The sequence below is a fragment of the Zootoca vivipara genome, chromosome 2 (genome assembly GCF_965207765.1).
Source record: "Zootoca vivipara chromosome 2, rZooViv2.hap1.1, whole genome shotgun sequence".
Taxonomy (NCBI): domain Eukaryota; kingdom Metazoa; phylum Chordata; class Lepidosauria; order Squamata; family Lacertidae; genus Zootoca; species Zootoca vivipara.
This window is the reverse complement of record NC_142584.1, coordinates 61,065,409-61,092,540: the sequence shown is the minus strand read 5'-3', so window position 1 is coordinate 61,092,540 and position 27,132 is coordinate 61,065,409. Positions and strand designations below refer to the sequence as shown.

Sequence of the window (27,132 nt, the reverse complement as noted above, 5' to 3'; positions counted from 1 at the left end):
GCGCTGCTAGATCGTCAGGCCTCTGCCTCTAATCTTCACTCTGACTGGAATCCTCCCCCACTGCTTCCCTGTCCTGGGTGCCCTTTGTCACTCACTGATTGGAAAGGGCATGCTAAGCTTTCTGTCCTTTTTGTCCGAAGTGATTTCTCAGACTTTTATCATCTAGATGCAATGAGCTAAAGGTCTTTAGGTGATGTAACTCCATGCTCAGTTTACTCCACGTCCCTTCCTGTTATCTAATAAGGCTGATTCTGAAAAAGTGAATGGTGTGAAAGGAAGATTGGGCACAAAACAGCTCCCTTCCTGAACACTTGGATTGATCCAAGCCTTAATGCCCATTGAGCTCCACGCACTGTAATTGACCAGAAAACAGTGGCCGCAGCATCAGATGGGTCCTTAGGTTATATAATTCTTCCCTACCTTCCAGAGGCACACATAAAAGCCCTTTCCGTGCCATCTCACTGAATGCATGGATGGGAAGCTTAGATGTGTACAGTTACTAGATGTGTGAGCTTTGTGCACATGCAACCAACAAACACCAGTTGGTGGAAGTCACAAGTGGTATTCAGGTCCTGCTTGCAGTCTTCCCATAGGCACCTGCCTGACCACTGGGAAAACAGGATACAGGACTGGATGGGTCTTTGATCTCATCCATCACAGCTCTCCTTATGTTCTTAAGAACAAGCAAAAGCTTGGCCATTATGGGGGGGGTTTTTTGGTCCTTTTTTGAAATATTAAGAACATATTGCAAAACCAACCCTTAACACAATATCCCATGTCAAAAACAGATTGACAGACATCACATCAATATAGGTTTGTGCCAGACAACTTGTTTATTGAACGTTCATCCTTATTTGCTTGCACAGAGCTTATTTAGAGGTTAGATTATATCTGGTTTTCATTCAGCATTCATTCTGATTTGTTTGTGGGGAGGTGCTACATCAACAAACATTCATCGCAATCTGCTTGCAGGGTGTTCATACATCTTCTTATTCATCCATTCCTATCACACTTTTCAATGCATTTCCCCCCCCCCTCAGTTTTCAAACCGCAAAATGGCCAATTCTTTTTTTATTTTTAAGTGAATTTATTGCTCTTGGGGAGCAAAACCCTTTAATCTGTTTTAAGTGCACAAACCAAAAGCTCCAGTATGTGCTTGAATCTCTCCCTCCAAAACTGTGACAATCTGAAGGCCCCCATCAAATCTGAGTGGGAAGAAGGGTTTGGCTCAGGTGGTGCCAAACCCTGCTAAATGCAGGGTCTACTTTTGCTAGGTGGCACACAGAACTTCTGATCAACCTTCACTTGTTTTGCAGGCCCTCCAGTGAATGTCAGCTGCAATATTTTCATCAACAGCTTTGGATCTATTGCAGAAACCACTATGGTGAGTAACAACAAAATATGGAACCTGTGCATACCGTATCCAGGTCATGAGACAAGTACTATAAGCAGCATGTGTTATTTGCATTTCACGCACTAGAAAAGATAAGTGATTATCTCTCTGTTCCCATGTTTCCCCCTTTTCTTCCCTTGTCAGCAATGGGGAGCAAGCTCACTGTATCGATGCTGACAGGATGGGTCAGGGTTTTGTGTTAGGAGCAGAATCTCTCCACACAGAAGCTGCAAATGAAATGGGTGCCTGGGCTTCTCTGGAAGCCGTGCTACTTCCCAGAGCAGCATCTGGGGAAGAAAACAACAACAAACCTGGCTAAGAGCAATGTAATCTACTTTGCTAACCGGACAAAAAACCAGAAAGCTCAAGAGTTCCAAAGGGTTCTACAGGTTTCAAAATATATTCAACCCTTTGGATACATTTAGGTGAAATTTAAACACTATTTTAAATTCATCCAGGTTTCGGGGGATGTAAAAATGCCGACCCTCCTACCATGTTGACAAGTTGCTGTGTTGAGGGCAGTTCTAAAATCATGATTAGGTTGTTTCTTATTGCAAAGCACCCTTTGTTCTGTAGGGGAGAATGATGGAATGCATATATGTTATTTGCATCCTTTACTTATCGTATTAGTTTGGTAGAAAGACACACTTGCTCATGTGATCCCCATGAGTGGTGGAAGCTGGGAATGCTGTCCACACTGAGGTGGCAAGTGCTGGAGGGAATGGGGGGGAGATAAATTTGAATTAGTAAAAAGGTAAAGGGACCCCTGACCATTAGGTCCAGTCGTGACTGACTCTGGGGTTGCGCGCTCATCTCGCATTATTGGCCGAGGGAGCCGGCGTATAGCTTCCAGGTCATGTGGCCAGCATGACAAAGCCGCTTCTGGAGAACCAGAGCAGCACATGGAAACGCCGTTTACCTTCCCGCTGTAGCGGTTCCTATTTATCTACTTGCATTTTGACGTGCTTTCGAACTGCTAGGTTGGCAGAAGCTGGGACCAAGCAACAGGAGCTCACCCCGTCACAGGGATTCGAACCGCCAACCTTCTGATCAGCAAGCCCTAGGCTCAGTGGTTTAACCACAGCGCAATTAGTTTGCATTTAAAGTTGAGCCTGCCCAATTCACACTTTCTGAAGCAATATAGGAACTGGAACACAACCATCCTGTGAAATTCACACTTCCTATGAATTTTCCAATTCAGTTCTCCAAACAAATGAGGTATACAGAAATGCATCTAGTGGGATAAAATGTGTCTAAAAATGCATATGTTCATGCAAATAACACACAAAAGTGCCTCATATGGGGGAATTGATTAGCAGAAATGTGTACAAAATGGCATAAAGTCATGTGTACATTAGCAGAAGATCACATCTAAAGATTGGAAAGATGAGAAACCAAAATGGAAAAGAGTCTCCCATTACTATATGGCCACATCGTTCTTGATTTCCAAGTCACAAAGTGCTCTCACTTCTTATCATGTCTGAGAGGAAGCTGAAGATAAAGCATCAGCAGACATTTGAAGCTGAGATGGCTGTAATTCTTGAAAGATAGTTTCCAGTTTTAATAATGGTATTCAATTGAAATGCACCATTTTTCATTAAGGAATTCAGGTTGTCAATCATTCCTGGTGACAGACAGAAAAGTGTTTGCTGCATATTAGCTTTTCAGTATACAAAAATACAAAACCAGTCACTCCCAAACTGAAATGCAATTGTATTTTCGTGTCATTTTTGAGTTTCATGTGGAAAACTAAAACTCTTAGCTTTTGGTTTTCTAAACAGATGTAGCCAGCAGAGGCTGATGACTCCTACACTTTTGTTTTGGGATCACTATGAGAATACTGCTTCCCTTGGGCTGAAATTTACATAGTTATTACAATTTCAGCTTTTATCTAGAAAGATCATTAAACTGCCAGTATTGGGGGATTTTAGTTCACACATAAGACATTAATGTTGACATTTAAAGACACTAGAGGCAGTCTTTGCAGCACACAAATCAGTAGCTATCATTATGTCAACATGCAAAGGTCTAATGAGTTCACAAACACAGTTTGGGGCACAATCCAAAGGAGAATAATAGGAGCTGGAAGGAGTGCAGGAGCCATCAATAAAGGGCAGGCATTCTCAGGAGAATAGATGCGCAGGAACTCTGGGAAGCAGGTCTGTATTCATCAAAAATTAGGGAGAGTAATGAAAAAGATGTCACAAGTGGGGAGTTTCTAGGAGAAGGCTTCCAGCTCAATGGAATTCACAAAAGAGAAGATACAGCAAGGAAGAAAGGAGCAGGCTGCTGTAGAAAATGAATGAAATAGAGGAGAATCATGGAATCATAAGTTGGAAGGGAACCTCGCGGTCATCAAGTCCAACCCCCTGCAATGCAGAATGGTTGGTACAGAAGGCAAACCCATCTTAAAGTCACAATACTGAAAAATCCTAATGTGGTTCTCTTGACCAATTTATGTCATATAAACATACAGTTGCATGCACCTGAGGCTCTTTGGGTCAGTCTGTAGAACTGGTCTCCAATCAATTTCCATTAGGAATCAAAACGGTAGTCATCGCCTGCTGCTACAGTCAAAGGTAGCAAACTGTTTTCAGCAGCTTAACAAAAATGGCCACTTACCCTGTTCCAGGTGGGCAGTGGTTGTGGCCCCTCCTACACTGACTGCCTTTCCTAGATGCTGGGAGTCACATTGGTGGTTGGGCATCACCCAGCCAGCCGCATTGCAAGGTGGGATTGCTCACCAAGTACTCCAGTTCAAACTGCCCAGTCATGGGCACCTGAGGGGCTTGAGCTTGGTGGATGGACCGGGAGGCACAAATTTACACTCTGGTCCAATGGCCACCTTTAAAAGCCGACTGCACCTGGCACTTACAGTGCAGTTGGCCAAGAAACAAACCCTCCCTTCATTCTGCACCGTAGTTCTAACCTTGTTTTGCCTCTTTTGCACTCTACTGGACTTTGTTATGGTTCCCCATGGTTGCCATATCCAGAGCCAGGAAGAAATTTGCCACAAACAGATTGGGCCCATTTGCAAGTTTTGCCTTCCTTGTAGCAAAATGTCCTTGGGTATGGCCAAAGCAGCTTTCAGATATGCTGGTTGATGCTTGCCCGTTGTAATAATAATAATAATAATAATAATAATAATAATAATAATAATAATAATAATAATAATGTCTTGCACCAGAGCAAGACAACAGTTCTGAAGAAATGTCTTCATGTGTAAATAAAGGCAAGACGATGCCCTCTTTTTGCCTTTCTGTGGGCCTGGCCATACATACTTGGATTTTATCATTAGTGGCAGCTGGCAAAATGACTTGCTGGTGGGAAATGCTGGCTACTGCTGCAGGACAATCAAAGGGGAAGGGGAACTCCTGCCCTATCTGATATCTGCCAGGAAGTGGCAGTTGAGGCTGAGACCCCTTCAGTCAGCATCATGCAAGTGTGCAGTTAGTTGCTAACTGGTTTGCCACCAATGGTGCAGGCTGTTGGCATCTTGTGAGGCTGGATGGCCAGTCAGCAACTCTGCCCTTGCGCCATGCTGCCTGAGGCATTCCTTGCTTCTTCCAACTCTAAAATTCTATGATTTCTCTGGCTCCCCCTGCCTATCAGTAAAGGTAACACATTCCCTTCAAGCTCTGCAGTGGTGGCTGGCTGTCACCAATTTGAGGAAATACTGTTGCAACAACACTTCTAGGTGAGATTTAGTTGAGAGAGATTCCTGCATTGCAGGAGGTTGGATTAGATAACCCTCAAGGTCCCTCCCAACTTTATAATTCTATGATTCTAGATCTTTTAACATCAGAACTGGTTCAACCAGTGTCCTGGAGCTGCAGCAGAGTGAGTAAGGTTGAGCACACTGCAGCTGAACCCATCTACATTGAAGGGGGGATATAGCCAGATACCACCATTTCCTAGGAGAGGGAGGCAGACTTGTCATTGGTGTCATTTCTCCATCCTTAGTCAACCAAGTTCAAAACTGGGAGGTCCTAGCTTGTTCTTCCACATTCAGGTTCTAGGGATGGCCAGGAGTGCCTTCCCCCCCCCACACACACACACCTGAGGCACTTTCTGGGCAATGAGGTTTTGGAGGCCATCGCCTGTGCTTTTGTAGCATCACAAGTTCTGCATGTGGCTGGCTGTGCTTCAGAAATCTTTGGAAGCTGCCTTTGGTGCACAGCATATCTTTTTATGGGAATATGGAAATGTGAACATTTGATACGTTTCAACAGTCTTGTATTTACCAGAGGCAGTTTCTATTTTTCTGGTAAAACGCCATTCCTGTTTTGTTCATATATTCACAAACATGCACCAGAAATCAGTCCACTCCAAGGTCTCTTGTTCAATCTCTGGAAGGGATGCATCTGTGTTTTGACTCCAGTACGCAGGCATTTAAAATGACAAAATGCTCCTACCCTTCTGCGGCACCACTGCCTATCTGCATAGCTACTGGTAATGTTGCTGAACGATTGAGTTGCAGCTGTTCTTTCCTAAGTACAACTAGATCCATGGTGAGATTAAATACCTTATTAAACATTTTTCATGGGGTGCACTTTTTCAGGAAACTGTTGTTGTTTAGTCGTTCAGTCGTGTCCGACTCTTCATGGCCCCATGGACCATAGCACGCCAGGCACTCCTGTCTTCCACTGCCTCCCGCAGTTTGGTCAAACTCATGTTCGTAGCTTCGAGAACACTGTCCAACCATCTCGTCCTCTGCCGTCCCCTTCTCCTAGTGCCCTCCATCTTTCCCAACATCAGGGTCTTTTCCAGGGAGTCTTCTCTTCTCATGAGGTGGCCAAAGTATTGGAGCCTCAGCTTCACGATCTGTCCTTCCAGTGAGCACTCAGGGCTGATTTCCTTAAGAATGGGTAGGTTTGATCTTCTTGCAGTCCATGGGACTCTCAAGAGTCTCCTCCAGCAGTTCCGGTTTCCGCCTGCAGGAATGGCGGACCTGTTTTCCATCTCTCTGACCTTCGTAAGGAATTTGGCGGTTGCTAGGGGAGTAAATGGCAACCCCCTACCCTCTCCGGGGGTTACGGAGAGGGGCCGCTGGCCCGCGATGCCCCCAGACCCACTCCGACTGTTTTTGGAGTGGGGGGAGCTTGGGCTGAGCACTTACGGCGGCCAGGACTCTCGGACGCTAATCTGCATGGCGGGATTTCCATGGTTAAAGAAGATAATTAGGCTTAAATCTATGGACATACTTCAGAAGGAGGGGAAGAAGCGCTGTTTACTGCTGAGAATTTTATGCTGCTGAGCGAGAGGAGTCAAAGAATGTACGGCATCTGGAAGAAGGATTGATGGGGACGGAGCGATAAGGGAAGCAAGTTTTTATTTTTTCTTCATATTGTTGCCTCGTATCTTCCCGGACGCGATGTCCTGGTTTGTTTGGAGTGAAAGAGAAGCAAAAGACTGTGTGAGTTGAACTTTATAGCTGTTGTTACTGAGCATATTTCTTAAAGATGTGAAGTTGCCGATGAGAAAAGCCCCCCCCTAGTCAGACGGAAGGAGTTCTGGACGCGTTCGGAGGATTTATGAGCTGTGACGCACTTTAAATTGGAGCAGCGACCTGAAGCTAAGTTCAGCTATAGGGCAAGGAGATCCATTAATTTACCAAGAGTTCATGGTTGGATGTTTGGGTCTCCTGCCTGAAAAAGCTGTAAATTCTATAAAGATAAATAAATCGTAAATCTTCATGGCTATGAGAGAAAATGAAAGTGATTTGAGCCTTTTAAGATGGCGCTGCTACTCCGTCGCAACAGGGAGCTCCACTAAGAAGATTTATGGGGAGGCTGGACTGATTAACTCACACAGGAGAAAGAACATCTGTGAAACTTCGTTTGACATTTATCTCAGCAGCTGGAACAATCGGATGAAAGTGGAAAACATCTAGGTGACTGTAAGGGGAAGATTTGGAATATTATGAGCTTGGAGGACGATTTGAACTTTAGAAATAAGACGGCAGTGGACAGTTGCGAGGAATTCCCAATTTCTTGAAGCATGGGAACCCAAAAATAAATTATTTAGATGATTTGGCATAACATTCGGTTTGATTGATATATATATGTGTATAATTTGAAATATTGAATGTGATATAATTGGTTTTAATTGGAAAATTAATAAAAATATTTAAAAAAAAAAAAAAAAAGAGTCTCCTCCAGCACCATAATTCAAAAGCATCCATTCTTTGGTGATCAGCCTTCTTTATGGTCCAGCTCTCACTTCCATACATCACTACTGGGAAAACCATAGCTTTAACTATACGGACCTTTGTTGGCAAGGTGATGTCTCTGCTTTTTAAGATGCTGTCTAGGTTTGTCATTGCTTTTCTCCCAAGAAGCAGGCATCTTTTAATTTCGTGACTGCTGACACCTTCTGCAGTGATCATGGAACCCAGGAAACTGTTATGGTCAGCTTAATATAGCACAGGTGTTAAAAGGTCTTCAGACGATGTGTAGTGGGGAAAAGAAGGGATGATGTTCAATGTGAAAATAGAATAGGCATGTTAGAAGTCTGCAAGAACAATATTACCACTTGGGAATTGTGACACATGAGGCCATGTTTCTCTTAAATGCTTCTGGACCCAGTTCCGTGGTGATGGCCTTAACCTATACAGCTCACCCTGAACATCTTCCTATATATCCTTGGGCCTATCATCTTTCTTTAAGAGTTACAAGTTAGGAGTCAATATGGAGCAAGGACTTTATATTGGCGGCACCTTGATTGTGACCACCACCACCCCTTCAATCTTGGTTTAGTTTTAGAACATTTTATAGGGCATTCCTTTTCTTAAAAAAACAATTGTATGGTTCAATTTTAATGTGGCAATGATTTGGATTATAACGCAGTGTTATTGTGTGCAGTTGTCACAGTGGGTTGCATTCAGTGGTGCCCATGTGCAAGCAGAATAGACCTCCACTCATGCAACAGGACTTTATCTTCTTCGCCTCCTCCCTGCATATCCTCAAAATCTGCTCTGGAGAGATGAGGGACCCAATGGATCTGATTCTGGGGGTCCATGGAGCACTTCAGGAAGGAGAAAAGGAAGAGCAATTCCCGTTGTATGAGTGGAAATTCACACACACATGGTTTTGCTTAATTTCCTTTTTCATTTCTTTTGCAATGTCTTCAATTTTGTAAGTTGCTCTGATTTGTTTTTTTTTTAAAAAAAGGCAGAATAAAATATTTAAACCTATCATTATTATTATACAGGAAATAAATAAGGCAGAACCAAAACAGGATTACTTTGCACTCCCATACATTCTGACTTGGACATCACAATCAGAGTGGGAATTCTGAACATGCCAATGGTTTCCTCTTGTCCTGCTTTAAACAGTTTGGGTAACCTAAGGATGTGGACTGGATATTTTTTTTTGGAGAGGTGAAACTGGCCATTTGTACTCCTCTCTCTTGCCCTTCTCAACTGATTGAAGAGGGAGAACCAGCATCATGAGTGGCTGAGGAGCTAAATGCTTCCTTGGAGGAGATTATGGAGGAAGCTGTTGTGAGACCTCTCTCTCTTTTTAAAAAAAACCTCCACTGGATCGTCCCAACCTAAAAAACTATTTCCAGTCTCTAATTCACCATTCCTGGGCAAGGCAATGGAGCATGTAATGGCATCTCAGCTCCAGGTATTCCTGAAGGAAACCAATTGTCTGGATCATCAATCTTGCTTCTAGCCTGGATATGAGAGTGAAACAAGGGCAGAAGACCTATCTTGGGAAATTGATAGAGGGAGCGCAATCTTTTAAACCTAGAACTCTCAGTGATCTTCAATGTGATTTGCTATGGCATCATTCTGAACCTTCCCATGGAACTGGGATTAATATATATTATGTTTTGGTGACTCCAGCCATTCCTGGAGGGGAGGATTGAGAACACATTGTGCTAAGGCTCTTTCACCCCCTGGCCAAGATTCCATTATGTTCCCAACATCTATATGAAACTGCTGGGTGAGTTTGTCCAGAGATTTAGTTGTGTCATCAATAGGCTGATGACACTCAGCAACACCTCTCATTTTAACCTGCCCTCAAAGATGCGAAAGAAGTAAAATTTGGACCAGGTAAACAGACTGGAGCTTAAATCTGACAAACTGTTGTCTGATTTGAGGCTGTACTGATCCAGATGCAGGGGTTTTGCTTGTTTTGGGTCCACAGTTTGGGAACACTCCTGGGTCCAGCATTACCCTAGAATAGTGGCCTTGGATAGTTCTCAGCAGCTTTTCCTGATGTCCCAGCCAAGTCCCTTCTTGGGGAGATCAGACCTTTTTGTGGTCATTCACACCCCATCCACCTTTGGTATATGTAAAATTCTGTATATAGGGCTCTCTTTAAAAGATGTTCAGAAATGTTTCCAGATTATTGTGTGGTGCCAGATTACTGTGTAGTGTAAAGCATTACAGTATTTACAACAGGCCTGTTTCAGCTCTACTGGTTGCTACCAGTTTGCTTCCAGGGCCAAGCCAGATGGTTGGTTTTAAGCTTTAAGGCTCTAAAACAGGCACCCCCAAACTTCGTCCCTCCAGATGTTGTGGACTACAATTCCCATCATCCCTGACCACTGGTCCTGTTAGCTAGGGATCATGGGAGTTGTAGGCCAAAACATCTGGAGAGCCGCAGTTTGGGGATGCCTGCTCTAAAAGGGAAGTTTGCTGCATTTTTGCCTGTGCTTCTTTGGGGGGATGCATTCCCTGTTTGTTGGGTGGGGAGGCTTGGAAGACCACCAATTTTCTTCTGTGAAACTGACATTTTGTGCTACCCATAGCAGTTTCTTAAATTTCCAAATGTACCCAGTGACCCAAAAAGGTTGAGGGTGCCTGTTGTAAGCCATCTTGAGGATCCATGGTGGAAAGGTGAGGTCAAAATATTAAGTTGCAGAATATAAATATTTGACTCAAAATAATGAATGGATATCAGACTGGTCACGCCTCCCAAGTAACTTCAAAGTTGGTAGCAAAAGTTACCAATGCAAGCTTAAATTGAAGATCAAGAGCTGACATTTGGAATCCTCATTCTGTTGTGCCCTTTTGTATCTATATGATCTATATATAATTTGATCTATTTAAAGAAATCTCATATGCTATCCATCTCACTTCAAAAGGTTAAACCAAATGTAACCTTATAGGCGACTGTAGTGCAACCCACAGCTACAGAAATTAATATAAAGGGCACCAGAAACCAGAGGCCGGAAATAACCAAAAATAATTGTTAGGAGTCATCCGGGCACTCCGCTTACTAGCCACAAGTCTAAAAAATGAGAAGAAGCTCATCAGAGCATTCAGAAGAAAGAACGGTCAGGTCATATATGCTGAGGATAGTGCTAGAAGTTATGAGGAAAGGCAGAATTTGCAACCATGGGTTTCCTTAACTCTAATGTGGATGTGGCTCCCCTTCTGGCGGTTCCCTCGCTACGAGAAGCCAAGTTACAGGGAACGAGGCAGAGGTCAAAGAGAATAACAATTACCAGACCTTTAGAAGGCATGTTAAGGCAGCCCTGTTTAGGGAAGCTTTTAATGTTTGATGGATTTCTGTAATTTAATATTTTGTTGGAAGCCACCCAGAGTGGCTGGGGGAACCCGGCCAGATGGGCGGGGTATAAATAATATATTATTATTATTATTATTATTATTATTATTATTATTATTATTAGCCCATGGAAGAAGTACGAGAGAGAGAGAGAGAGAGAGAGAGAGAGAGAGAGAGAGAGTATAAAGAATGCTTATTTCAAGCCTAACTTTGTGGTGGAAGGAGGCTCACTGTGGTTACATGTGCATAGAGACATGAGGGAGCTGCTTAATGGCCTCGGTCCAGTATACCTGAAGGAGCATCTCCACCTCCGTCATTCTGCCCGGACACTGAGGTCCAGCACCGAGGGCCTTCTGGCGGTTCCCTCGTTGCGAGAAGCCAAGTTGCAGGGAACTAGGCAGAGGGCGTTCTCGGTGGTGGCGCCTGCCCTGTGGAACGCCCTCCCAACAACAGATGTCTGCCCTGTGGAACGCCCTCCCAACAGAGGAAAACAACTACCAGACTTTTAGAAGACATCTGAAGGCAGCCCTGTTCAGGGAGGCTTTTAATGTTTAATAGATTACTGTGTTTTATTTTTCTGTTGGAAGCCGCCCAGAGTGGCTGGGGAAACCCAGCCAGATGGGCGGGGTATAAATAATAATAATAATTATTATTATTATTATTATTTCCCTTATTCATGAATTCTCTAGCAAATGGCCCCATGCTGTCATTCACTACCCAACCCCAGTCATGTTCCAAAAGTAGACTGAGAAACCAATCTGAGAAGCAGGAATGGGGCAAGGTTTCTACCTGAGAAGAATCAACAGCTACAGGAAGAGCAGGCTCACCAAACCCTTCCCATAAATCTGCCCCTTGCCCTTGCATTCTCATTACAGTACATTAATTTGGATACACAGGTTTGCCAAGATAATTGTTATTTCTGGCCTCAGGGATCAGTTGATTAGTTGTTCAAACTAATCCACTAAGGCAACTTAGGCACAGATATGGTGCTTGTTAGGAAGGTGTGGTTTGACTGTAATTCCCCAGGAAGTATACAAGCAACCCCCTTTCAATATGTGTTTGACTGCAAACACACACACAGAACATTGAACCCAGAAGTGACCCAAAAATGTTTGTTAAGGAGGCTGGGGGTTGTAGCTATATGAGAAATAAACTACACTTTGAAAGGCACTTTGGGGGAAGCCATGTGATTTAAATGTATGGTATGTATAGAACCATAGATAACTCAAGACATTTGATTCCTGAAACAAAAAAGAATTCAAATGTGCAATAAGAAATTAAATAATTTCTAAAATAACCTAAAGTGCAACTCTATTCATGTTTCCTCTGAAGTGAATTCTGCGTTTTCATCGAGGCCAGAGAAGTGCTTTACTGTCATGTAAAGCTGTTTTGATTGGATTTCATGGATTTATATTTTATGGTCCTATCTATGGTGGTGTGATCATTTTTCGCTTTAGTTTGTACACCACCCCGTACGTAAGTGATGAAAGGAGATTGTAAAATATTTTAATAAATAGAGAATATAATATAATAAATGTGCTAACATTGCAGCCCCAAGTGAAAATTAGAGGTTTCACCTGGACCTCTCTCACTGTACGTGTGTCATGTGTGAGCGCTGTGAATGTAAGATAGTCTTCTTCTTCTTTGGCGATCACTCGTAGCCGAGTAAGATTGTCCTCTATAAACATGGTTTTAACATTGAGTCCATAAGTGACTGTGGAGGCCAATTCTGGATCCACATGACGTTCCACAGTGGAACAGTGACAGTCCAAGGAGTCAGATGTCCCACCAAGGAGATGTCACTTTTTACATTCCTGTTATCAAACAACCAAGGCACAACCCAATTTCAGTTTCATGCGCGAAAATGCACTTACTCTAGAATCATTCCATTGTATAGAATCATACAAATTTAATAAATAATAAGAAGAATCCCACTAAAACCAGCCTTCCCTTTGGGAGGCCCATTGGAGCATTGGAAACTGCCTTCTACTGAATCAGGGCATGGGTCCATCTAGCTCAGTATTGTCTATACCAGCTGGCAGAGACTCTCTAGGATTTCAGATAGGAGCTCCGCCCCCTCCCCAATCTGGAGAACCCAGGGTGGATAAAAATCAATGGTTTTTTTAAAAAAAAATGGATTTTTTTTTCATTTAAATCAGATTTTTTTAAAAAAATCAGATTTTTTAAAATAAAATGCTTTTGGAGGAAAAATCTTTTTAAAGATAGTTTTCTATTTAAGTTACATTATAGTCCAAAGGCTATTCATCAGGAAATAAGGATTTCTTTTATGTTTTTCATGTGTGCTAAATCTCAGTCTAAGTTTTGTTTTGTTTGTTTTTTAAAAAAGCTTAACCACATCAGTTAACAAACATGGATACATATGCTATAATGCTATTGTTTTAGTTAAATTAATTGTTTAAATTGTTATTAAGGAAAGGATTGTTTTTTTCTCCTTCCAATAAAGTACAGCAGAAATGTTATCCAAATATAAACAGTGAACTTATTAAACCTCACATTAATGTCATAATTATCAGTCTATGTCTTTCTTATAGCATAACAAAATCGGTAATTTTTGATAGAACTGTAAAAACTACTCTGAACATTTATTATTCCAAAAATGAAACCTTCTTTTGGTTGTAAATATTAAGATTATACCAGCAAGAATGAGTCTTTCTGTAAAAAAAAAAATTAAATCAAGTCTTACTGACTAGTGATTTAAATCATGATTTAAATCAAATCCACTCTGGGAGAAACCAAGGGTTGAACCCTGCGCCTTCTTCATGTAATTTTGATGGTCTGCCGCTGAGCTCCAGCCCTTTCCCAAATGGTACCTGGTATCTTCCTTCGATCTCCCACGGTTAAGGACTCTGCTCAAACCTCCATTTATTCAAAGACTGCTTAGTTCCCCAAGCCATAAAATCCTTGCTTTCCCAAATCGCTCTTGCACCTTTTCATCATGCAAGGCAATAAACATCGAGCAGCTCCTGCTGGAATTCCTCTCCAACTAGATTTATTTCATGCCTTACATGAAATAGGCACAGGATCAGGGCTGACCTGCCAGCGTTTGGTCGGTTTGTAGCTGAATAAGCAAAAGAGTCTTTTTCTTTTTGCCTGTTAGGCGAATTACATTGATTTTCACTGACTGTAGCCATCACTGATTTTCACAAACAGAAAGGGGAGGGAATCGATGCATTTGATTTGCTCAGGTAGCTGCTGTCCGTAGAGACTCGAGCCTCTTCTCTTCAAAGCTGTCCATTCCGCCTGCCCCCATTTTAACTATATCTTTCTTACCTGACTTCAGACTTGCGTGACTGGTTAGTTGTGCAGAAGGCCAATCCCATTATTGGCTGTCTTCAGCTATTCAACAGTTTTCTAAAGATATCTTACCTTGGGGAGGAAATGGGTAATTAGCCAGAACATGTGAAGGTGACTTCTTAGAGCCCATCCCTTCTCGCAAAAGAGCAGGGAATAAAATTTTATTCATGCCTCTAAGAGGCATACTTTCAAGTTCAAATGGAGGTGGAGAGCCAGCAGGAGAAAGTTATGTGGTGCCATTAGCACTGCAAAAGCGCCTGTGGTGACAGGTGGACTTTATAAAGGCAAACACATCATGAATTTCTATAAGGATATTAACTGTGCTAAAAAGGACGTGAAGATGTTTGCCAAATGCATTTCAGCATACACCCCGGTCAGAAGTCCTTAAGAACATAGAAGAGCCTGCTGGACCAATGTAGTCTAGTATCCTGTTCTCATATCGGCCAACCAGGAGTTTATGGGAAACCCACAAGCAAGTCTAGCAAGTTTATGGGAATCTTAAGTGGATTTCATTCATTTATTTAAATAAATCATCTTCTTTTCCTGCTGCTACTGTACAGTGCGCTGCGGGGGATACCAGAAGCCACAGTAACCTTGGTACAGTCCTGTACTGGCCATATGATTACACATCCAGGCAGGGCCGGCCCTACGGCCAGGCTGAGTGGCGCAGGGCACCACGGCGCCGGCCCGCCAGGGGGGTGCCGCGAGCTGCGCCCACCTGCTGGCCGGCCGGTCCGCCGGTCCACCACGCAGCTGCACCCACGGCAACCGCGCTGTGCCTGCCCGCCCGCCGCGCACAGCGCCTGTGGTAACCGTGCTGTGCCCGCCCGCCCACCACGCTGGGAAACGGGGCGGGGGGCGCCGGAGAGATCCGTTGCACCACGGCGCCAGGGGCACTTAAGACGGCCCTGCATCCAGGAACTAGGAATATCTCGTCTCCAGAGCAGTGGGCTGAAACCAGTTCTGACTGGTTGCGCTTCAGGCAGGGAGAATAGATCTAGGGGAGGCCGGAGCCAATCAGAGGCAGGACTTCTGCACAGAAAGGTCCCTGGCAGGAACTTCAGCAGATTTATAGACAACAGCCTTGAGTAGCAAAGTCTGCTGAAGGACCGTTGGTCAGTGGTAGAGCAGCACATGCTTGCCTTAATAAAGGTCCGGGCTTTAGGAATGACTGGCCAGTCCAAGTGGAAACCAGACTGCCATATTCTGGACCAGCAACAGATGCTGAAACCTCTTCAAAGACAGGTCTGTGTAAAGTGTGTTACAATAATCCAGTCTAGAAGTTACCAAGGCAAGTAACATGGTGGCCAAGTCTCTTTATTTATTGTTGTCAACCATCTGTCTCGAGAGACACTGGAGTGCACCACCAGGGGTGAAGTCAAACTGCTGTGTTAGCAACTCTGAAGCAACCTCCCCAAGGCGCAAGCCTTGGCCATGTGTATGGAGCTCCTGGGCTGCCCAGATGACAAGACCCCCATCTCAGCCTCACTGATGTGGTCCATAGGAAAGCAGAGCAATTCAGCCCATTCACTGAGATGCTTGGGAGAGACACTCCTAATCATGTCATGCCTGGAGAAGACCTGTCTAGCAGCAGTTCAATGAAGAGTCTTCTCTGGAGTGGCCACCATGCTGTGGAACAGGCATTCCCAAACTGTGGCCCTCCAGATGTTTTGGCCTACAACTCCCATGATCCCGAGCTAACAGGACCAGTGGTCAGGGATGATGGGAATTGTAGTCCACAACATCTGGAGGGCCGAAGTTAGGGGGTGCCTGAGGTGGAATGGCATTCCCATAGATATGCAGTGGGCACCATGGGTAATTGGTTAAAACATGCCTATGCCTGACTGCTTTCAGCTTTTTTAGTACCATCTCTGTAGGAAATTCTGGTATTTGAGCTTTTAGGGTCTTCCTGTTTTGTTGCATTGATTCCATTCTGTAAGCTGCCTTGTTGTTTTTTAATGAAAGACAGTTTCTAAATGTATGAATACTGTAAATAAATTTGCAATTTTGTTCCAAGATCTGGATATCTGGAGCAAATTCCATTAAACACCCACTGTTCAATTGCCACCTTGCTCCACATTTATATGCCTATCTCCAGTTTTGGGGAACTCCTCTGTCGTGCACATTCAAGGCTGCTTTCACGACAGTTTTCAATGCACCTCTAGCTGAGGGCAAATTTCCAAAAATAGGCAGTAATTCTAAGCACCATTGATTTGCATTAAGAGAAAAGATCAGCTGCTTCTGTCTGCGGTTACTAGTGAGCACACATATAATGGCTTCTGCACACACCTTCACTTTATTATCGGCGTCTGACTCACTGCTTCAGGTCATCCCAAGTAAGAAAAGCACTAAATAAAAAACATAAATCCTAATCCTAACAATTAATTTGGTCAAGGGCAGTGAAATTGGTTTATGACCTGCCATTCCTCAAGCACATTGAAAATGCAAATGAAGGAAGGGACCGGGAGCTTTTATCGCCTCCTTTGTTTGCAAAAAGGGCTTCTTTTCTCACAGGAACCCAAGAGGGCAGATGGCAAAGGGAAGCCATTGGTCAGACAAAGGAAACCAGAGCTACCACCTATTGTCCAGGGAAAGGGTCTGGCTTGGCTTGGCCTGGTGACAACACAGGGGAGCTGTAAGACATGAGACAGTGAAGCAAATGTCATTCTCAATAGCACGGGCGAGACAAGTTTCCATTAAATTAGAGGGCAAGCCCATAAAATCTGCATCACTGTCTGGGTTTGCAGCTGGATGGGACACCCCTATGAACAACAGGGATCCTTAATAGGGTTGGCCCCATTTGTGTACTCTTGCTTTGTCTGTCTGTCTCTGTCTCTGTCTCTGTCTCTGTCTCTCTCTCTCTCTCTCTCTCTCTCACACACACACACACACACACACCACATGTCCTTCTCTTCTTTGGCACAGAAAGAAAGCTAGATACTATGAAGGGAGATGGAATCAACATATTGCCCCAGACCAGAATTTGAGTATTTATGAACATAAGGCACAACAAAGCAAGCTGCCTTATATGTCAGCCCACTGGTCCGTCTAGTCCAGTATTGTCCACACTGGCTGGCAGCAACTCCTATGGGTTTCAGATGTGGGACAGTCTCTGCTGTACCTGGAGATGCCAGTAATTTAATCGACTTTACCCCAGTTGATATCTGTATTGGGTGGGAAGTGACTCCATGCAAGCACTGCTATTGTCTTAAACAATGCATATGCAATTGTATTAATGTCTTTTATATTTGTAACTGTTTTATACAGTATGTCTTTTTATTGTGAGTTGCTTCAGGTTGCCTCATGGGAAGTGATTTATAAATGAAATAAACGAATAATCTGGGACACTTGACATGCAAAGTAGACACTCTACCACTGAGCTATGACTCTTTCCCAAAAAAGAATTTATTTGTTACACGATTTGTATCTCTGTTCTCCTCGGGGTTGCTCAGGCAGAATATATTGGATTAGAACACCACTCCCTAGCATCCCTTTCCGTAGAATATTTGAATGTTCAAGGAACTTCATATATGTGATTGCAGCCCTGTAAAGGAAATTAGTAGCATTACCTCCTTATTTTCAGATGGAGCGGGAAAGAGAGGCTGGCTTCCCTAAGGCCGTCCTATGGATTCTTTCTTGATAGTGGGGCTTGAACCCGAGATGTTTCTGCTCATATCTTTAGCCACTGAGCTATGCCAGTTATCTTGCTTTATCCTCACAACAATCTTGTGAGGTTGTTTGATAGGGCTGCTCAGTGAGTTTCCTGGCTGGGTTCAGATCTAAGACCAACACCCTATCCATGGCATGTCTAAGGGCTCCTTCATTCAACTCATTTCTTGTGCTGGCTTTGTATTTGTTTTCCATTCTGTCACATTGTGGCCTGCGATCTTTGTTGTTGTTGTTTAGTCGTTTAGTCGTGTCAGACTCTTTGTGACCCCATGGACCCGAGCATACCAGGCACTCCTGTCTTCCACTGCCTCCCGCAGTTTGGTCAGACTCATGTTGGTAGCTTCGAGAACACTGTCCAACCATCTCGTCCTCTGTCATCCCCTTCTCCTTGTGCCCTCCATCTTTCTCAACATCAGGGTCTTTTCTAGGGAGTCTTCTCTTCTCATGAGGTGGCCAAAGTATTGGAGCCTCAGCTTCTGGATCTGTCCTTCCAGTGAGCACTCAGGGCTGATTTCCTTCAGAATGGATAGGTTTGATCTTCTTGCAGTCCATGGGACTCTCAAGAGTCTCCTCCAGCACCATAATTCAAAAGCATCAATTCTTCGGCGATCAGCCTTCTTTATGGTCCAGCTCTCACTTCCATACATCACCACTGGGAAAACCATGGCTTTAACTATATGGACCTTTGTCAGCAAGGTGATGTCTCTGCTTTTTAAGATGCTGTCTAGGTTTGTCATTGCTTTTCTCCCAAGAAGCAGGCGTCTTTTAATTTCGTGACTGCTGTCACCATCTGCAGTGATCAAGGAGCCCAAGAAAGTAAAATCTCTCACTGCCTCCATTTCTTCCCCTTCTATTTGCCAGGAGGTGATGGGACCAGTGGCCATGATCTTGGTTTTTTTGATGTTGAGCTTCAGACCATATTTTGCGCTCTCCTCTTTCACCCTCATTAAAAGGTTCTTTAATTCCTTTAATGAATTCCTTTAATTAACCTTTAATTTAAAAGGCTCTGCAATCTTTAGGCACTGAAAAAAAGAATCTGTGAGGGCTGAAATGGGGGAAGCATGCAGCCTGGGTCTACTCACAACATCCTCACATGCATTGGGCAAACCCATGTCATAGCTGAAGAGGATGTGTGGATGGATGGGTTGCATTTATATCCTGCCTTTCCCCTCCAGGAGCTCAAGGTAGCATACATGGTTCTCTCTCTCCTCATTCAATCCCCACAACAACCCTGTGAGGCGGGTTAGACTGAAGGGCAGTGACCGGCCCAAGGTAACCCAGTGAGCTTCATGGCTGAGTGGGGATTTGAACCCTGGTCTCCCAGGCCCTAATCAGACACTCTGACCACTACACCACACTGGCTCTGGTATCACATGCCTGAAATAATTCCTTATATTAGAAGCACGGCTTAAGGCTGAAAATGTGTATATTTGGAACATTTCAAATTAGCTCTCGTTAACAGATGTTAAAAAAATTTTTTTGGAAGCATCTTCCAGATGCTACTTGTTTTCATTTTTAAATACTATGCAATGTGGACATTTGTTTAAAAGTTATGTTTTAAAAATCCTGATGATTAAAAAAAATTCCCATATGTTTATTATTTCCTATTTTAAAAAATAATGTGCAACATGAACATTTGTTCATTGATTTGTATATGATTTAACTGCTATTCTCTTGGAGGAGGAAATACTGCAGGGTATATTCTGGCCTTCTACCCTAGGAATATAATCTGGACTATTGACTGAGGATCTCAAGCCCAGCTTTGTGAGACTTCAAGCAATAGTTTTCGCTGTTCTGCTGCCTGAAGCCATCAGAACTTGAACCCAGAACCTCATGCATGCAGGCTTGCACTCTCTTCCTGAGACATCATGCTAATTTGAAATAACAGTGGAAACTTTTTTAAAAAATGAGCAAGTAACATATTTTGAAATTAGTATGGTCTGGTGGAGAATTTCACAAAGGTCTGATAGCTGAGGAACACTGTGTTTTACCTGATAAAATATTGAAGGCACACTTCCCTGTTATACCTGTAAAGATCTACCCGAAGAGTATTTAGAAGTAAGAATATAAAAGCCATACTAGATTATTTATTTACTTAATTTATTTCACCTATTTCATATAGCACTTTCATTCTTTTTTAAAAAAAATATTTAAAAAATCAAAACAAAAATTTGACAATACAACATCAAAGCAATCAAACAAAAAGTAGAACATCTGAAAACAATCAAAAATCCATTAAAATGTCTTGAAGTGGCAATGGAGATGCCATCAGAGATGCAGTTGTCCAAGCCACTAGAAGAGAGCTCCGTCAGATCAATGGTTCCTCATCCAGCACCCTGCTTTGCAAAATGGCAAACCCAATGCCCATGAACACACAATATCCCTTCCTCCATTTCTCCCAGCAACTGCAGTTCAGAGCTTTACACTCTCTGACAGTCATAAGGACATAAGAAGAGCCTGCTGGATCAGGCCAATGGCCCATCTAATCCAGCCAAAGCAGATGCATGGATGATATCGACTAAGCCACACACTCTCAACTTGGATTGCCCCTTTATCCTGTTCTAGAGAGGAGGTGCTAAGTGGGACGAGTGTTAAGGCACAGAGACAGAACCATGGACAGCTCCCCGTGGAGCTGAGGGAAATTTGAGCTGGATACAGGCACCCAGCAGCAAGCGAGCTAGGACGCTGCTCCAGGAAAGGTCTGGAGACAATCAGAGCTTTAAATGAGCTGTAGAGGTAGGTCAAGGTTTCCTGCTTCACAGCCTCTGGGAAACAGGTAGGTAGCCGTGTTGGTCTGACGCAGTCAAAACAAAATAAAAAAATCCTTCCAGTAGCACCTTAGAAACCAACTAAGTTTGTCATAGGTATGAGCTTCCATGTGCATGCACACTTCAGTGCTTGATTCTTCAGGCAGTGGTGGGGATGGGGGCTCCTGTTCTACCGAGAGTTTGTAGGCAGTCTTCAGAGGAGGACGGGGCAACTTTCTTGGGTTGGGGAGGTAGCAGCAGTGCTGGTTAATGGGGCTTTCTTCTCACAGAGCCTTCTGGCTGAGCACTGTCATCTGGGCTTTGTTCTGTTTCAAGCCATTCCCTTGCCCAATCTTCTCCCTCCTTAGTATCCCCAGATCTTGGCCATGGGAGACCAATGTGCAAAACAGAATTGATCTCATAGAGCTGTTATGAAATTCAACTGTAGAATAGCTTGCTTGCTTGCTTGCTTGCTTGCTTGCTTCTAAAAGGCTCTGGAAATTACCATTAATCTTGAGAAACAGGTGGAATATTCCCAAGAACAACCTTCCATCCTCTGCACATTCTCAATATACCTAAGAGGTCTTTCATCATTGTGTGACCCCAGCCCAACCTGGGAGAGGATCCCGCAATGCCTATTCCATGAGCCTGGATAATATCCCCTCTTCAGTCTGATAAACCACAGCCCCTGTCTGTCGATGGATGGTCTGAAAATCACAGCATGGAACAGGTGTCGGCTGCAGCTGTTTGCCCTGTGATAACCCCTTTGGCTGCAGAGCTAAAAATACAGGCGCTTCCCTAAGAAATAGCACCAGCAGCGAAACTCGCAGAGAGAGAAAGACCCTGACCCTAGCAGTAGTAAAGACTTTGCATTTGCTTTTGTTCATTCAGTCTCAGCTGCTTTTCAGTGCAATTTAGCATTGCAGTTTCTGGCCATTTCTGACACCTTTCCTTGGTGCATCCCATAATTTTGCTTTTCTTTCTTCCATGCAGGATTACAGAGTGAATATTTTCTTGCGGCAGCAGTGGAATGACCCCCGGCTGGCGTACAATGAGTATCCAGATGATTCCTTGGACTTGGACCCATCCATGTTGGACTCCATCTGGAAGCCCGATTTGTTCTTTGCTAATGAAAAAGGGGCTCATTTCCATGAGATCACCACAGATAACAAACTTCTGCGCATCGCCAGAAATGGGAATGTCCTGTACAGTATCAGGTGAGAAAAGGAAGCATGGAGACCCTTCGCGAGTCTCCAGGGTGTAGGTCCTTCACATGTTGATCTTGAACTAGACCGCAACATGAATTCTGGAGTAATGTTCCATTTAAAATTATATTGCAAAAGCATGAAATCATGTGAAGATATTTCAGGGCTGAATTAAGACCTTTAGAAGCCCCAAGCACTTAAAAGATTTTGGTTCCCCCATAGATATCTAATTTGAAATACAGTGGTACCTCGACTTACGAAGATGATCCGTTCCGCAGCAGTCTTCGTAAGTCGAAGTCTTTGGTTTTCAAAGTGCTGCTTTCTGTGCATGCGCCGACCGTGTGCGCCGCTTTGTGCAGGTGCAGAACGCACGCGCGGCAAAATGACTTCCGTGGTTGTCGACTTCGGAAGTCGAATCGTTCGGATGTCGAGGTACCACTGCATAAACAATAATAAACTGTAAAATATTGTCTTCTACAGTTATTGTATAAAGTTCAGCATGACTGAATCTTGTTTTTTACATTTTTTGGTTGCACTGAACTTACGACACACATATATTGTGGGAACCTTTCTTGCAGAACCTGGTTCAGCTGCACCATGTGTTCCATGGTAAATTTGGCAATGGAAAGTTACAGTGGTACCTCGTGTTATGGATGGGATCTGTTCCGGAGGCCCATCCATAACGTGAAAAGCCCACAAATCGAAGTGCCATGTCTGCGCAGGCGCGCGGGACAATTTAGCGCTTCTGCACATGCGGCAAAACCCAGAAGTAAACCATTCCGGTACTTCCGGGTTGCTGCAGGACACAAGACGAAAACATGCAACCTGAAGTGGATGTAACATGAGATATGACTGTATAGCGCAGGCATCCCCAAACTGCGGCCCTCCAGATGTTTTGGCCTACAACTCCCATGATCCCTAGCTAACAGGACCAATGGTCGGGGAAGATGGGAATTGTAGTCCAAAACATCTGGAGGGCCAAAGTTTGGGGATGCCTGGTATAGCGCTTATTTTGCTTAATGGCTAATTCAGCCCTGAGATAATTGTTTGCTCTTACACTACGTGAGTTAACAAAATCTAAGATGGCTAGGGTTACTGACAACAATGCATGGTCCAGCCGGCACCAAGGTTTGTTCCTATATCAGAAAGGCAAACAAAAGGGCCAGTGTGCCAGGGGCTGCACTAAACTTTTCCACTGTCTTAGATTTCTTTAACTTATGACACATTGGTCAGAGCGGGTGCTTCTTAGATTCTATAGAAAAAACACATGCAACAATATCCCATGCATATCTATTCCAACAAAAATCCCAGCCAAAGTAGGTTTGTGTAGAAGGGATGGGGCGCCATTTCCAAGCCACTAGCTGTACTTCCTAGGAGAAAGAGCTCAGGGGTTTCATTCAAGTGGTGAGTGGAGTGAGAGTCAAAAGAAGGCAGACAATTACATACACATATACACCCACACAAAACTATTTTCCATGTAAGCAGATACACTGAAGCTTTCCTTTTTGTTTTCTCCATAGCCTTTCCCCCTCTCCCCCAAGGGTTGTGAATGGTGGTGTGCAGGAGATGCTCTCTAGCACCCTTATTTCTCCTGACTGTGCAAAATGCAAAAAGCAACTCAGTAATCTCAAGCAGAATCCACCAAATAAGCTCAACACACGGCTAAACTGCAAGGCCTGCAATACAACTGTTCCAAACCACAACTTTCGAAATGCATGTGCATCCCAAAAACTACATGCGTGCAATTGCAAAATTCATATATGACTTTTTGAGTATTTGTAAGGGACACATCTGCCTCTCTACCGAGACACTTTCCCCTCTGCCTTGATCTTCTTGCAGACAGAGGAGCTGCAATTGCACACTTTGCCCTTTGACCTCTCAGTTGCTCCCTGCCAGACAGCTGATGGTCAGGAGGAGACCCAGAAGGCTAATCTCAACCTGGAGCAAGTTTTCCACCCTTGGTGTGTAGACTTCAGCCATATTCAGGATTTACAGTACCGTGATTCATTGTGCCTGATTCGCTGCTACAAAATCTTGTACAGTGGTACCTCGGGTTACAAACGATTTGGGTTACAAACACTTTGGGTTACAAACTCCGCTAATCTGGAAGTAGTACCCCGGGTTGAGAACTTTGCCCCAGGATGAGAACGGAAATTGTGCGGCGGTGGCGCAGCGGCAGGCCCCATTGGCGAAAGTATGCCTCTGGTTAAGAATGATTTCGGGTTAAGAATGGACCTCCGGAACAAATTAAGTTCGTAACCCGAGGTACCACTGTACATAGTCTTGCTTTGTAAAATGGCAATACCTCAGTGGATCACAGAGATTCTAGAAAAAAATTCTAGAGACCAGGTGACAGACATTAGTGCTGCCCTTTGCAACAGCACTTCTTTGAAAATTTGGTAAAATTTGAGAATATATAAGGGGATTCTCCGCATGCTGGTATATTACAGTTTGAAAGATGTTCCAGCTCAGTCTCCTTTGCTTGGAGGAGAATGAAAATTATTTCGAGAGAGGGCAAATCACACAGTAGAACCAGATAGATCTGGCTCCCCCCCCCACACACACACCATTTCTCAACACAGTTATTTCTGGGTCATTGGATTTCAGATTAATGCTACGTGAACTGAGATAACTGCACTGGTTTCAATTTGGAAATAATCCATTCTAGCCACCTCCAAACCTCCCTTCCCGATGCCTCCCCGCTCTCCTAAAAAGAATACAATTAAGAATATGCCATTTTCCTGTTAAGTGCAGCCTAATGCTAGAGAAGGAAAGCGCTGACAATAGATTCTAAAGACTACCTTTCTGTGAACTCGCGCAATGTTTGCAAACTCTGGCTTGCTGAAGCCTTGCAGTGCAATCCCAAAATGCACAGGGGCACATCCCACAGGGACACCTGGCTCATGTCGCAGGTGTCGTGCTGGTGTGCCGAGGAACAGAATAAACAGCCAGTGTAGTAATGCAGACAAAAAAAGGAAGGGGGGGGACCCAGGAGGTGGCTTCAGTTCAAACAGCAGACAGCAGAGCCGTAGTCCAAGCACGTAGCCCAGGTCTTTGGGAACCTAAAGCTTTAATTCACACAGCTGTTTGAAATGCTTTCCAGCTAACAATAGGTAGGTAATAAAACAACTGCCAACAAAGGTGACCTACCATTTGTAGTTCTGTTCGGAGAGGTGAGAGACATGTGTTCTCATACCGCTCGTGTCTGAAAGGTATACGGAGGAGCAATACTCATGGAGGTTGGTGTTGGGAAAGGTGGAGTGATCTACAGGATGACCCTAGTCATGCCTATCTGAAGAAAGTCCTATTGAATCAAGTTGTTGTGTGTGCTAAGTAGAGTATGTTTGGGGGGAATGAGGTCTGCTCATGCAATGGGGACTTGCCCCCCCTTTCTTCCTTGTGCCCCTGTGCTCCCTAAACAGGATGGGGGATGCTAGGGGAGGCTTGCCTGGCGCCTTTGTTCAACACCTTTAGGTGCCAGGCAAAAATATTCCTTTTTCTCCCAGGTCTTTGGCTAATTAAACAATCTATGACCTTTTAAACTGTATGCGCATGTTATTGTTTTTGTTCATTACTATGTTATGTAATTTTGTGTTTTTATATTGTAAACTGCCCTGTGATCCTCGAATGAAGGGCAGAAAAACAAACAAAAAATATTTTTTAAACAGGGGCCATTGCAGAGTCTGAAAGGACCCCAGCGGGGCGGGGAGCATCTTCCGTAGGACTGTGTTAGCCCTTTTGTTCACCATCATGCATTAAACAGGTCAGGGATCAGCTGGGTTGGGTCTCTCCAAGGTCAAACCTATCACTAGTTGCCTCATGCCATGTGACGGATTTTGAGAGACAGCAACAGCAGTCTTTCCATCTGCCATTCCTCCTGAGCCCCTTGCTCATTCCGCCTATAGATTAGAGCTATGGGTGGTATCTAACTCACTCATTCCATCAGCACAAGAGTTCCTGCAGGTTGCTGTAGAGCTTCCCACCCTCCCCACTATGCACCCCCTCAACCTTTATAGGTTTCCTCAAAAACCCTCCAGAGCACAGGGCGCCTGGGAAATGAAGGCAAGGGGCAAACCTTCTGTTGTGTAATTTAAAAAATCCTTGTGCAGAGAGAATGAGTTACCGGTAGTTGTCTGCTGCCCTATATGTCCCATAGGCCTGTCTGGCATCCCTTTAAAACTCGCCTGCAACCCTTGGGTGCTCAGAAGGATGCTCTTGTATTGCCAATGCTGATGTACGATTCAGCTGCCCGTCAGCTTCTGCACAGCGAATGGGGTTGCGGGAGGGAGCACCATGTCGTCCTTCGCCTCAGGTAGCAAAATCCCAAGGACCTGACCTGGGTCTCTCTCTGATGCAATTACCTGGAAGTGCTCCTGTTATTGCTGCTGTTGTTGGGAAAAAATGGGTCCAATCTCATTCTGACACTGGTAGCTTTCACTGTTTCTCTTACTACAGAACATGTAGGAACATTTTCTCCTCACCTGATAGCTGCGTCCTCAGCATACGTGATCATCAGCCTTGGAACAATATACCCCATGGTGATGGCAGCATTTCAAACTGCTGGTTGAGGGACTTTAATGCTTTAATGCTATCCCTGCCACTGCCCCCCCCCTCAAAAAAAGTTATTTGAATTTACATAGCCAGGGAAGATTGCAGCATAGGTTCCTCTGGATGTTCTGCCTTTTTATATGTGGAGGTATCTATGTTGGGGAGCATAAATATTAAGCAGCATTAATGGAGTTAATGTTTGTAGCATGGCCCTATTTCCAGCAGTCAGGGGGTTGTATCTCCCTCCTCTGTCCGTAGGCCTGAGGGTGACCCCTGCTGACCTCAGTTGTCACCCCAATGACTTGCTTGTCACATCAGCTTGAAGCTCTCGAATCACTTCAGTCTCCGTTCCTTTCACAGGATCACCTTGACGCTGGCTTGTCCCATGGATCTGAAGAACTTCCCCATGGACGTCCAGACATGTATTATGCAGTTGGAGAGCTGTGAGTCTTGAAGGTTTCCCCTCTAAAAATAGCTGCCATTCTGCACACAGACTTCCACTGCATCATCTGCTCAGCTCTTAGCCGAATCCTCCAATTATGAAAGAGAAACCGGAGGGAAGAAGGAAGAGATGAAGCATTGGGACAGACTGTGTTGTCATGTGCAAGTTTTCATGCTTCTCTGATCACACTCCCTGCCAGTGTTCAATCCGTCCAGCTTAAATTTAGCTTGCTTCAACAGATTCTCAATGGAGAATACTCTGGGGTAGAGGGCAACAACAACAACAAAAT

General features: G+C 44.1%; 1 protein-coding gene across 2 annotated transcripts in view; it reads left to right on the top strand.

Annotated features, from left to right (window-relative positions):
• The window catches only part of GLRA1 (glycine receptor alpha 1), an 87,481-nt gene that overhangs the window by 45,890 nt on the left and 14,459 nt on the right, over window positions 1-27,132 (top strand). For both annotated transcript variants that reach the window (XM_035105715.3, XM_088662025.1), the window contains exons 3-5: window positions 1,317-1,384; window positions 21,642-21,865; window positions 26,762-26,844. In XM_035105715.3, the coding sequence (XP_034961606.1) occupies window positions 1,317-1,384; window positions 21,642-21,865; window positions 26,762-26,844 (375 nt within the window). The remainder of the gene's footprint in view (window positions 1-1,316; window positions 1,385-21,641; window positions 21,866-26,761; window positions 26,845-27,132) is intronic.